Genomic DNA, 14,775 nt, shown 5'->3' with positions numbered 1-14,775 from the left:
AATTTTCCGGATTTTATCGCGGTTTTTGGTTTTTATTTTTCTCCCGACGTTTCGAAGACTATCTTTGACTTTGCGGATGAACAACACCTCAGTCCCCCCCGTGACCATGAAGGCTGCAAAGTCTTCGAAACGTCGGGAGAAAAATAAAAAACAAAAAACCGCGATAGAATCCGGAAAATTAGTTTAATTTCAAAATCAATGTCCTATTTGGATAAATACTAATCACTTTGTCAGTAATGGTAAAAATACGAGTCTGAAACTATTTTCATTATATCTTATGAAGTCCGTGTTACACCCAATTTCGTTTAATAGGCTGATTAAATTGGCTTCCTGTATAACAGAATGGGGAAATAGTCTTTTCGCATATTATAAGCTTGTATTAAAATATTTTTGACTACTATTTGTGTCTGTTTTGATGACATTAAAGGTTACAGAAGTCCCAAAATTTCTACAGCAACGGGATCATGGCACTTCCTAAAAGATGGCAGAAAGTCGTTAAACAAAATTGCACATATACAGTCTTACTTATAAACTTGTTTTATCGTTAAGAGGTGCTTAAATAGCTGTCAAAAACATCACCGATTCCTAGTTTAATCCTTATTAAAAGGCAAGATGGCGGGTTTTGACTTACAGCTGATCGAGTAAATTTGTGTTTTAACTAAGCATAGTTTTGCAAAATATTTATAAGACTATTATACTGTAATCTAATGTAAATAAACTTTGAAAAAAAGGTTTAAGCTTTCATATAAAATAGAAGAACATTTTTCCCCTACCTTATAGTATACAGGGTCGTTTTCACATTGCGTTATAACCGCCATTTTCATGAAACAACCTCAATTTCTTTTCTCTCTCTCTTTAGCAAAGCACGGATTGCGCATCTTCCAGTCAAAACGACAATCGTTTTTTTTATTTGTAAAAATGGACCAATTAAATCAAAGTATTTTTGACACGCTTGCAAATATTTTGTTTTTTTGGTTCATTCTCTGAATCGGATCGAAGATTGAGATTTCCTTTATTGAAAACAGCTGTAAATGATTGCGAAAATACCATCTTTTATAACATCCTGTATCTTTCCAGACACACCACGTGTGGGTGTCGTACTTGTGCATCGCTCTGGTGATTCTCTTCGTGGTGATGTTCGCCGTGGGGCCCGGCTCCATACCCTGGTTCCTGGTCACAGGTCAGTATCAAATAGCTGAAGCAGTGGATTTATATCTTTTCGTAGGTCACTTTAGGGGCCTTTCAAGTATTACGTAACGCATTTGGTGGGGAGGGGGGGCTTGTGAAATGTTACAGGGGCGGGAGGGGGGTCTCGTACAAAGCGTTACGTAACATTGGTTTTTTTATTTTAAGATAAAAAATATTTTAGCGACTTTCCGGTATTTTGCGTAAAATAATTGTGAATATTACAAAAAAAATGTCACTTTAGAGTTACATCACTTTTGGAGGGGGGTACAGGTAAACGTTACGGCGCGTAACATGGTCGGGTGGAGGGGTCAAAAATCTTCGAAAATTGCGTTACGTAATACTTGAACAGCCCCATGTAGGTAGGTTTATGTATGTATGTTAATTTCTAAAATACTTAATAATTTTCCATTTGTTTGTATCATGGAAGGCACTAAAGATAAATAAAGGAATGATTAATTAAATCGAGTGAGCGTCCTCTGAAATCCGCTGCCCATAGGCCGCGGCCTATACGGCCTATTTACAAATCCAGGATTGAGTTGAAATCTGTCATGAAATACTTTATTGTCGTATATAAATATTCTTATATGCACATTAAAAACGTGCTAATTACGATATGGAAAACAATATGAAGTACTGTACATTGGAGTTTTGCTTTTTGACGATATTGAGTAACCGTCTCACGACCGTAAAATTATTGTATGACAATCTTGCCTATGTCCGCTCTATACAATCTTAGCACTCTGAAAAAAAACACTACAGGATTTTGTTCTCAGTAAATATTTCCTCATGCGAAGCCGCGAGCAAGCACTAGTCTTTTGTAAGAAAGAAAATATTTATTTGTATCAAGCAAAATTAAATAATAATTAACAAAAACGAAATACTTAAATCTACTTGCTCGTCACAAAAGCGATCCCAGCTCAGCATATGCTGATAAAAAAAATATATAATTGTAATCAGTTGTATAACCTCAAATATTTATTACTTGTTGAAACTGTATAGTAACAAACAATAACAACCAATGTGAGCTAGTACTGGCAGTATGCCGTTTTAAATTAAGAAATTGTATACTTCTCTTTTGTCGTTGTCTAGTCTTTACTGTTTTCAATAAATCCACCAATCGTTTTACAATCCTAAGTTATTTCTTTCATAATCCATCATAACTAAACTAAATATTCTATCCAAGCGTTTTTTGTCATTTTTTTTGGGGCACACTAATTCTCAAATGTTCATAATTTTTTTGTATCCCCATTCCCTTCCTATACTTTTTAATAGCAATATTTTCCAAATTTCCTTTGGGCATACTGCGCATTCCCGCGTCCCCCACAAAAGAAAGCTGATTGAGTGCACGCTAATTCTGTAAAATTGAAAGTTCATAATTTTTGGTACCCCCCTCCCTTCCAATACATTTTAATGGCAATTTTTTTTCTGTATTTTCGAAATTTCCTTTAGGGATACTGCATGCCCCACAAGCCCTGGTTCTAACTATATTTTCATCTTCAGAGCTTTTCAACCAGTCGTCGCGTCCAGCGGCGTCGTCCGTGGCGGTCACTGTGAACTGGACAGCTAACTTCATCGTCGGACTCAGCTATCTACCGCTTTCGGTGAGTTAATGAACCTAGCATTTTTTATACGGAAGAACACATTTATAATGTACCAGTTGCTAGATACGTGTTATTTATTATTAGATAGTCAATTATAATCTGCTTTACCTCAATTTATAATTTATGTATGTCGTGTTCACATCTAGAAGGTTGCAAATATTTTTTATAACAATATATTAGTAAGACTGTATGTTAGGAATTTCCAATTGTGTGTAACCAGTTTTGTGAACCAAATAAAATAAAAAAATATAAAAAAAAAAAGAAAAAACTCGTTGCATCTGATGGTAACAGAGTAGGATCCGGATAGACGTATATTGGTGGTAGGTGTACAGTAATATGTATAACCAATATTACTGTTAAGTTTCGTCCAAATCCGTTCAGTAGTTTTTTCGTGAAAGAGAAACAAACATACATACATACGTACTGGTGGTTGGTCTCTCATATGTGAGAGTCCGCCTGGGTAGGTACCACCGCAATGTCTATTTCTGTCGCAGTGTGTAGTCACTGTTGTGTTCCGGTTTGAACATTGTAGCAAGTGTAACTGCTGGACATAATATAACATTTCATGTGTCAGGATGGCGAGCGCAGTGGAATAAAAAAATGGTCTACCGGAACCGGCAATATTTTGAAAATGCTCTATGAGGAAAAAAAGTTTAGGAACCTCTGATACACAGGGTGTACACACAGGCCATCTTTAACAAACGATCCCAATCGCTTTTTAAATCTATCTCAAAAATGGACAATCAGAACAAAGATTTTTTTTTCGCTTACAAATGAGTTGTTTTGATTGGTTCATTGTCGGAATCGGATTGAGGGTTGAGATTGGGATCGGTTATCGATAACGGCCGTTAGTAACACTTTACTTGAAGTTATATTTTTGTTGTAGGTACCTTTGGCATTACAAATGAGTTACTTTGATTGGTTCATTGTCAGAATCGGATTGAGGATAGAGATTGGGATCGGTTATCGAAAACGGCCGATAGTAATACTACTTGAATGTTATTTTTGTTGTATTTATGTGATTTTTTTTTGTTTCAGCACGCTCTTGGTTCCTATGTTTTCGTGATATTTGCGATTCTACAATTAATATTTATAATATTTATATACTTCAAAGTTCCCGAAACGAAGAACAAAACCATCGAAGAAATAACGGCAATGTTTAGACAACATATGTAAATTGGTAAAGTTACATATCGACGGTTAAAAGACTAATTGGCTTAAGCGACATTTTTTTATTAACTAGGTTAAAAAAAAAATTGAGTATATTAAAAAAAACAAAGAAAACGTAATGATTTTAAATATGTATAAAACATAGTGTCGCAAAAAAATGTCGAGACTTAAGCGACATTTTTTTTATAAACTAAGATAAAACAACATAAAAAAGATTTTTTTTGAATATGTATGACACTTAGTGTCGCAAAAAAACGTCGCTTAAGACAATTAGCCTTTTCACTGTTATAGAATTGTCAATACTAGACAATAGCTATGTGAATTGGCGGTTATGCATTTTTGCCAATACAACAAAAGGTGTAAAACTAACTTGGCAAAATTAATATTTTTTTGCCAAACGTAATCTCCTATCTTTCTGGACTGAAGTTATATACTATTGATCAAAGCTTATTTTTAATAACATTTACAACAAAACATTGAGTAAATTTTTTTTTTAAGAACTATTTTTCATCAAATGACATGATATTTAATCCGTAAAAAGGCAAATGACATGTAACTTAGCTTCAGTCCGTGATTAAAAAAAATAGAAATACGTATGTACTTAAATCGCTTTTATTTTCTACCGACGTGTCAAAATAGAGTAATGCTTTTATACTAGTTTAAACGTGTCAAATTTATTTTTTGAGCACTTCGATAATTCCATTTGTGAATGGAAATAAAATTGGCGGCAAATTTGACATTAGGTATCAACCGAAAGGCATGTTTTTTTTTCAAAATGGAGTTTGTTTATCACCTGATTTTCAGTATGTTTTTGTTTTGTATCTGCTATTATTACTTGACATTGGCAATATCACCGATAAATAAACGGTGGCAGACATAATATAAAAGTAGAATACCTCTCGTAAATAAATCTGTCTTATAAATAACCCGATAAAGTCATTGAAATAAAACTATTTTACTAAACAAAATATTGATTGTAAAATGTAGATAGTGTAACTGACTTTTCGGACGACCACCACTTCAATCCGCCCCGTGACCATGAAGGCTGCATACTGCAGTCTTCGCAACTTCTGGAGAAAATTACAATATAAAACACTGCGATAAAATCCGCAAAATAGTTTCATTTTAACTCAATATTGCTTACTACATATTTGAAACGCTAGAATCCGTAAAATAGTTTTATTTCAATGTCTCACATTCGCGTAAATGTAAGAAACCGCTAAAGTTAGTTAATCTTTACGAACAATACAACACGACGTAATGTGTTCTTGAAGTGCGACTCTCAAATATAATTTTCGATGCAGTGGCGGTCTTAAATGATGCGAAGCCCCAGACGAAAGAAAAAAAAAAACAAAAAAAACGATTCCCTGTTTGAATAGTTTTATAGGCAGTATGGTCGTAAGACTATAGCCTGTCCTCTAAGGACGAAGAAAAATAAAAAACAAATGAATAGTTTTGTCGGAGGCTGTATGGTTGAGAGCCTTTGCCTTCTCCTTAAGGAGTAAATCAAACAAAAAAAAAATTGTCGGTAAGATCATAAAAAATGGTCCTCCAAGGCACCGCGTGAGGTCCCCGGGCGTTTGCGCGGTTCGCCTCCATGTAAGGCCGCCTCTGCTTCGAAGTGTATGACGTACCATATTAAGAGAAAAGAAAAAAGTAATATAACAATAATAAATACTTTTTTTAAACATACAAATCAGTTTCCATGTAAATCGAGAAATACATCGAGTTAGTGTGTAAATTTGTTTATATTACTTTTCTTTTCCTACATATGGTAAAAATGATGTATGTTTTCTATGATCTGTTTTTTGAATGAAATTTTAGTAAAAGATAAAGAATGAGCGATGTGTTTGTGTATAATTAGAGGGTCTAATTCCGTCCATGAGGGTATATCCGTCTGTTGAATTATGGGCGTTCTTATCGACGAACAGCTTTGGTAGCCGTATAGATAACTAGGGGATGTTTTAAATGCCTCTGTGGCATAGTTGTACTGCATGCGTGCTACGGCAGCACTCTGAGGTCCGAATCCCGGGACGGGCAGTGATATTTGGGTTTTTCTGCTCAATATCAGCCCGGAGTCAGGCATTTGTGCCCGATATGGCGATAGGCTCGCTATCACGTCATGGGACGGAACACACTTGGCGATAAGTGGGTGCCCTGGTTGCGCCTCTGCATACTCCTTTGGGAATAAATGCGTGATATATGTGTATTTTTACTCTTTTGGCTATATGAGCATCGAAGTTGTCCTTCGATTAGAATGGACGTAATTGCAAAAGGACGAATATGCCCGCGTAGACGGAATTAGACCCGTTGAATGTAATGTAATTATTTAATAAGCTTGTTCTTGTTATGAGAAATGTGCAGGGGCGGCTTTGGGTGTAAACGGTGGGGGACTGACCCCCCAACTGTATGTATGCACTGCGAAGTGCTATTTTTGGGCACAAATAAAATTAGTATTTTTTTAGGAATTTTTGAAATAATTCCATTGTTTTTTTTTCGTATCCCTTGTTTTAACTAATCGAATCATATCGTATCGAATCGTACGGTCACCAAGTTAAACATGAACCATAAGTTCACGACTTAAATCTAAAAGGTTAGTCAGAGGCGAACGAACACAGATATTGATGTTATGATTTAGTCCAATGAGAAAAAATTCCAATTCCGTGAAACATATAGAGACGAACAAACTCACACGTTGATATTATGATTATGTCCAACGAGAAAAAAATCCAATGCAGCGAAACTGATATAACAATCTGCATTTGATATAAACTGGACGTAGATAGGCAAAGAGGATCCAGTCCACAAAATGACAGTTTTGAGATCATCGATATATATATACTACGTACTAGATTTGGGGTTTCGAAAATTCACTATGTTCAACTGAATTTAACTGTCATCCATTCAAACTGACTTTAGTATGGTCAATATTGACAGCTTGTGGTTGTGTACGGAGTGGCGCTCATAATATAAGAATTCGAGTCTAAGTGTAAACTTGTATTTGAATAAAAAAATATTAGTCAAATAATTAAAAATATTTGTTGTTCAAGTCTTAATAGGTTATAACAGTGACGTTTTGCTTGCTATTTTAGTTCAGATTTTGAATAAATAGTTTATATGGACGTTCGTGTCTATAGAATATACGTCAATGTTTGAGACAGTGAAGATTAAAGTTTAAATCGTATTATTGCTGATTGATATTCCGTTTATTATTTTGTTAATAAGAGTTCAAATTGACATATTTTGAGTAAAATGTTTTACTAATGGAAAATATAGACCTTATAGACTAATTTTATTTGGCATATTCGGCTCATTTTTGACCATGCTGTGGGTTGAATCCTTTTTTCGTATCTACGATTTGTGTCTGGTTTCTTAATTAATTTTTGTTACTGTAATAGCTTCTGTCGTTGGCAAATACGAATCTATGCTTCGTCCCAATAATTTATTGGCGGAAATTATTCCAATAAGACGTAAATTTATATCCTTTGATTTGTATAAAGATTGATATTAAGTGTAAATCTTGGGTAGATCCATGTTCAGCAGTGGACATACTGCGGCTGATGATTGATTGAGTGATCATCGCGCTAATAAGAGTAATACCTCAATAAATATACTTACCAAAGTGACTACAGATTAATACATAGGGTATATATAACACATGTGTCCAACTGAAGAATCAACTATATATCGCACCCTTAGTCGACCTAGCTCAAAAAAGACGATTTGTGGGAAACGAATGAAAAAGGTTTGAAAACAACATAGAAGGCAGTGAATTGGGCGGTCGTCGGAAGTGAGAATCTCTGTTCCTATTCTACAATTTCGTCTCCTTCTCGTCATAGGGTTATATAGCGTGTAGTGGAGCGCCTGGAGCATTTAAATCCGTAAAACCTCGGATTAGAGTTATAGTGAATGAATTAATATGATCGATGTGGGATATTGTTTTTTAAACTATAAATTGCAATGTTTACCCAAAATTTTTTGTGCACTCCATTTTTTCATTGTTTAAACAAATTATTATAAAAAAATTATGTATGACCATATATTTTCACTTTAAACAGTATTTTTTTTATTTATATGTTAAATCTTACCTGAGTAGACATATAGGAACATTTTTCAAAGATACCTGTGTATAAAAATAGCAGTAGGGATCTCGAACAGGTAGAAAAACGTGGAGGGGAGAGCGAAGCGACAGCTGCTATGTACAATGGAATTTCTCGGCCATTTTAATTATAAATGAAACATGCTCTATTGTGCACATTTAAAAAAATAAGGTAATTAATTACGACTAATGAAAAGAAAAAAAAAATATTAGTACAAAATCTGTTTATTTAAATATATTACATTGTTGTCTACATCAAATATTTTCTTCTACTTCATCTATCTGTATAATAGGTGAAGTAATGGAACAACTATTTCCGCTGCACTGTAAACATGCTACACTACAGTATAAACAACTTTTTCCGCATCCACTCGCAGCTGCACATCCCTTTTTGCAATTACTAAATAACATTTGCACTAAATTATCCGGAGCAGGTAATTGATTCATTGTTATTGGGATGTACATGTTATTGGAATACTTCCATCCCCAATTTTCAATAACTACGTCATTTCCTAGCCATATCTGAATTTGTAGGTACACTCTGTTAAGGTGCTCAGACGCTGCATCAGTTGTTGGAGACAGTGATGACAAAAGAACACTGGTATTTTTGGCTGTTGCTTTTATGAAAGAATTGAACCTTAATGTATTTAAATCATGAGTTTTAGACGGAGCGCCATATAAACTCAAAATACATGCTACACCTGCTTGGAATATATTATTGGGGTCTTCATTGATATTTTTAAATACTTTTACTGAGTCGTGTAAAGTCAGAAAATATCGATGTCTTAGTGATGTTAACGGCATTGGTAGATAAAGATCGTGAAATATATTTTCTAAAACCATCCCGAGGCAAAGTTCAACAGAAGATATTTTCACCGAAATGTTTAGAAAAATCATTACCAAATTGTAAAGAATATATTCTTTTTTTACATGCCTTTACGGGTTGTGATACTACTTCTGCATTTTTCAATAAAGGAAAAATTTAGTTTGCCAAAAATTTTGAGAAACGGATTAATTTACACGACTCAGTAAAAGTATTTAAAAATATCAATGAAGACCCCAATAATATATTGCAAGCAGGTGTAGCATGTATTTTGAGTTTATATAGCGCTCCGTCTAAAACTCATGATTTAAATACATTAAGGTTCAATTCTTTCATAAAAGCAACAGCTAAAAATACGAGTGTTCATTTGTCATCACTGCCTCCAACAACTGATGCAGCGTTTGAGCACCTTAACAGAGTGTACCTACAAATTCAGATATGGCTAGGAAATGACGTAGTTATTGAAAATTGGGGATGGAAGTATTACAATAACATTTACATCCCAATAACAATGAATCAATTACCTGCTCCGGATAATTTATTGCAAATGTTATTTTGTAATTGCGAAAAGGGATGTGCAGCTGCGAGTGGACGCGGAAAAAGTTGTTTATACTGCAGTGTAGCATGTTTACAGTGCAGCGGAAATAGTTGTTCCAATACTTCATCTATTATACAGATAGATAAAGTAGAAGAAAATATTTGATGTAGACAACAATGTAATATATTTAAATAAACAGATTTTGTACTAATTTTTTTTTTCTTTTCATTAGTCGTAATTAAGGTCAGTCGGGGGAAGTGCGCCATAAAATTTTCATAGCTGGATTCAATGCAAAATAATTTCTTTTTGTGCTGACTTAAGAATATAATTTTATTAATTTAAGAATATTTGGTATTTTGTGATAACAACCTATAGCCATTCAAGGAAATCGGACCATAAATTAATAATATTTTGCTCTAAATAAAAAAAAATGGTAGTAGGCGCACTTGCCTCCGGAAATGGGGTAAGTGCGCCTGTGTAAAAAAAACGCCAATATGAAACATTATAAAGAAAACACTCACTTTAGTCCATAGAGAAATAAGTTTTACACGCATTGCTCTTGGATAATTTTTAATCAATCAATATTATAACAAACTATGGCTGTCAAATCAAATTCGGGATAAGTGCGCCATATATATGTAAATCAGGGCTTGAAAACATTTCAGAATTTTTATTTATATATAATTTTTTGCTATGTTAGAGGATTGTGTGCGGATATTATGTTGGAATAAAAAAATGTTAGCCCTAATATAAAATCCATTTTATTTCTAAAACTAAAAAAAACATTAAAAAATTTAGGAATTAACAATTTTGAATGCGTTATAACTCAATTACTTAGAATTTGGCCTTATGACATTTGATATGTTTTAGCTGCATTATATCCAGATAACGTGCCTGATCGAACAGCAACCTATTCACGTAAAGTTGCTCTAGACCAAGATATTTCAGTTTTTCTTTTGTAAAAACGAATTAACTAATACGCCCTTTTATTTAAGTCGGCTCAAAACGAAATACCTTGAGTACAAAACATTCTGCTGTTAAGTATAACATTTTAATAATAATAATTCATATTAGTAAAACTTATTCTCAAAAAAAGGTTGGTTATATATGGATCAGGGGCAATTGCGCCATACGACTATTAACTGTGGCGCACTTGCCCTACTCGACAATTTTTAGTTACATTTTTTCGCATTGCTAAAAAATCATTTATTTGAGTATATATAAATAAAATTCAGGCAGGAAGTTAAAATAAAAGGTTTAAACTATGTATTCACCTTACTGGTTTACAGAAATATGTTATATATCTTGAAATATTTGATGTTATCTTTCACGGGGTCATCTCGGTTTACAGGTCTAAATGACACTTAAAATAAAATGGCGAATAAATCGTATTAAAATGAACATAGCCATTTATGTTTTTAGTGGAACTGTATTTCAGTTAGTAGCATAGATGTAAGATTGCGGTAATTGTATAACATCAATAGTTCTCGATTTTTTTAGGGCAGGTGCACTTACCCCGTCGGCGCACTTGCCCCACCTGACCTTAATTACCTTATTTTTTTAAATGTGCACAATAGAGTATGTTTCATTTATAATAGGGTACCGGACTCATTTTTGTTCTTTACTATTATCAAATATTTACATAATATAAATTATAACACAGAAGGAATTATTAAAATCCGGTTAAAAATCAACAAGTTATAAGTCTTTGAATTTCGGTGGAAGGGGTAATTAACAAGAAACAGAAAAGAGACGAAATATCCACATGTGACGTCATCGGGAATTACGACGAGTGCGAAAAAAAGAGATGAAGCGATATCCCCACATCACGCCCACTTCTGCACGTTACAATATTTTAAATATGAATTACTCGCTCATTTTTTAACCAATTGTTATGCAGTTTTCGCAGGAGTGCTTCTTTTTCGTATTATTAACCATTACATATAGAATAATGTACAAAATCAAGCATAGGCCGGTCCCCTATTAAACTGGCCGAGAAATTCCATTGTACATAGCAGCTGTCGCTTCGCTCTCCCCTCCACGTTTTTCTACCTGTTCGAGATCCCTACTGCTATTTTTATACACAGGTATCTTTGAAAAATGTTCCTATATGTCTACTCAAAAAATACTGTTCAAAGCGAAAATATATGGTCAAACATTATTTTTTTATAATAATTTGTTTAAACAATGAAAAAATGGAGTGCACAAAAAAATTTTGGGTAAACATTGCAATTTATAGTTTAAAAAACAATATCCCACATCGATCATATTAATTCATTCACTATAACTCTAATCCGAGGTGAAAACCCCCAGGCGCTCCACTAGTGCTTTGGAAAGTGTTTTTTTTAACAAAATCTGAAAATATACAGGGTCATTTTAACATTGCGTTTCTAATTGAAACTACATACTCGTCTTCTCCTTTGCTGACACTGTGCCAAAAATCATCCATTTATATCGAATATTTTCACCAAAATTCCTAGATTTAGTTTTGTGATTTTTTTATCATTTTGTAGTTTAATGCGAATATGGCGTGTGCGTGAGTGTATTTCTGACTGAAATTATGATGTTGCCGCTGCGACGAATTCTCTTAGAGTATTAGTAGTGGTATTAGGGCGCGTAAAATTAAAATTACTTGTTATTATTATTTATTTTGTTCGAAACTTATAAATTTATTTATTTTACATCTATGGCTCAAGTAACTTATTGTAATGTATTATTTCGAAGTAAATAAGCATAATATGGTTTCATTTAGTAACGCAATGTCAAAATGAGCCTGTATAAATTTTAAGTTAGGTCACTTAGTTCTGAGGGAGCGATATAGAATTTTTTAAACACTCCGTTAAACCGAAAGTCGCCTTTTAAAATATTTAATACTCCTATAGATGTAATATGTAAATATTTACACAATACAATAAGAAAAATCTCTTTTGTGCATTATGATACTGACAATATTTTTTGTCGCTTATCCGGGGCCCATGACCCCCTATTCATAATCCCTATTACTTACACAACGATTTTGAGAATTCTTTTTCCGATAGATTTTGGACGAAATACATTTTTGATAAATGTATTTACAAAAAGTCAACTACCATATTAAAGTATCTCCACTGTAAATATGTAAAATGTCCTGATTGATCTATTTTTGATATCGATGTGTATGTAGTAGATAGGATCTTGTAGCGTAGCTATGGCGGTCTCAGCCATACCAATGACACAGGGCCTTCGAGCTTCGGGGCCCTTCTTGGCCCATACTGCCGTACTAAGCGCAATACCGGTATGTCAGGGAAACCTTATTTCGAGATAATCGAAGTTTCTTAGTGAATTATCGCTTGCTTTAACGGTGAAGGAAAACATCGTGAGGAAACCTGCACACCTGAGAAATTCTCTATTAGGAATTTTCGAGGGTGTGTGAAGTCTACCAACCCGCACTAGGACAGCGTGGTGGACTAAGGCCTAATCCCATTCAGTAGTAGAGGAGGCCCGTGCCCAGCAGTGGGACAGTATATAATACAGCGCTGATATTATATTATTACTAGCTTTTGCCCGCGGCTCCGCCCGCGTTATAAAGATTTTCCGATTAAAGTGTTCCGTTATAAAAATCACGCTATATATTTTCCCGGGAGCCTATATTCTTCCCAGGGTCTCAAACTGTCTCCATACCAAATTTCATCTAAATAAGTTGGGTAGTTTTTGAGTTTAACACGTTCACTTTTTAAGAGGAACAATCCCGTCATACATTATTGTTGCATAACTTTAACCGTTTACGTAGCGCACGTAACGGAAGCTCTCAAAACTAATAAATTTTCTCCGTTTTTGCAACATGTTTCATTACTGCTCCGCTGCTATTGGTCATAGCGTGATGATATATAGCCTATAGCACTTCAAGTACGAAGGGCTATCCAACGAAAAAGATTTTTTCTGTTCGAATCTATAGTTCCTGAGATTAGCCATTACTGCTTCGCTCCTATTGGTCAAAGCGTGATGATATATAACTTAGAGCACTCCAAAAACAAAGGGCTATTCAACACAAAAAGATTTTTTCAGTTCAAACCGGTAGTTCCTGAGATTAGCCATTACTGCTCCGCTCCTATTGGGTATAGCGTGATGATATACATACATATAGCCTATAGCACTCCACGAACAAAGGGCTATCCAACGCAAAAAGAATTTTTCAGTTTGGACCGGTAGTTCCTGAGATTAGCGCGTTCAAACAAACAAACAAACTCTTCAGCTTTATATAATAGTATAGAAGTATAGATTATGTTAAACTGAGATAGAGACTCTCTTAAGGTTTTGAACAAGTTCTAAACAAGATACCGTTATTTAGGTAAGTTCATTGGATGGGTATTTCTTTAAGCTATCTGACGACAAAAGTTAAGATTTTGTTTTTTTTTTAAATACCGCTTTTGAGTTTAGCCCGGCAGCTAATACCTACATTAAACTAAGCGTGCGCCCAAAAGTTCGCACTGCCCTGAAGAGCCCCCAACAAATGTAGATATAGGGCTCCTCTATGGCAAACTACGCTACTAAGATCGCTTGTTAATCGGCGATACAAGGTTATTCTATAACTTTAAATATTATTCCATATTATTTTCGATGTAAATGTAAATCGACTTTCATAGACAAGTAAGTATGTCTATGAAAATTGCTTTATATTTGAAATAATCCATATAGCGGCAGACCGATCAGGAAATACAGGCAATCCCCGTACTTAAAGAATGTTAGGTTCTCAAAATACGCGACGTAATTCGAAACGACGGAAGTCGAGACGTATTTTCATATGTTTACATGGTTAGGGCTAGGTTCCACAAGGACTCAAAATAAAACTGCATTTACAAAAGTAAGTTCATTAAATAATGATGTACTTATGAAATCAGTAGTATTTTTGGTATATGTATAACTTTAATAAGCGAAAATGAATTCTCCTATGCCAGAAATTAAAACAATCGACGTATTCTTGAGGAATACTGTCAAAACATTGTTCGTAGTAACTCTAAACGACGTAAGTCGAGGGCCGCCTGTATAAAAATCAAAATAAGTATACGATAGCTTAGATGAAATTTCCTACTGATTGGTTCATTTTCGCGATCTATCAAGATATGGAATTAGATTAGCCATTAGTTAAGTGTAATTTTGTTACTTTTTTAAATAAAAGTTTTCGATATATTTTTGTGTTTTATTTTGTGATTATGAGAGGACCACGCACATGTAATATATTCTTTGTGACTCTCTGCAAGGTGGCAAGGGCGTTACCAAATAGGGAGGGCAGCCCTCCCCCCTCTAGAAATTCTAAAAAACGTTTTCAAATGTAAAGCAACCAAAGACCTAAGTCTTTGACTTGACTTGGTTAATCAAT

At 34.2% G+C, this 14,775-nt stretch overlaps 1 protein-coding gene across 1 annotated transcript in view; it reads left to right on the top strand.

Moving 5' to 3' along the window:
- The window catches only part of LOC115449782 (solute carrier family 2, facilitated glucose transporter member 1), a 55,766-nt gene extending 49,327 nt beyond the window's left edge, over positions 1–6,439 (top strand). The window contains exons 10-12 of the mRNA XM_037438922.1: positions 1,078–1,180; positions 2,689–2,789; positions 3,828–6,439. Of these exons, the coding sequence (XP_037294819.1) occupies positions 1,078–1,180; positions 2,689–2,789; positions 3,828–3,965 (342 nt within the window). The 3' untranslated portion in view covers positions 3,966–6,439. The remainder of the gene's footprint in view (positions 1–1,077; positions 1,181–2,688; positions 2,790–3,827) is intronic.
- Positions 6,440–14,775: the final 8,336 nt, after the last annotated feature.

The sequence above is a fragment of the Manduca sexta genome, chromosome 1, assembly GCF_014839805.1.
Source record: "Manduca sexta isolate Smith_Timp_Sample1 chromosome 1, JHU_Msex_v1.0, whole genome shotgun sequence".
In the NCBI taxonomy this organism is placed as follows: Eukaryota; Metazoa; Arthropoda; class Insecta; order Lepidoptera; family Sphingidae; genus Manduca; species Manduca sexta.
Note: the sequence above shows the minus strand (reverse complement) of the source record. Positions and strands in the feature narration are given on the sequence as shown.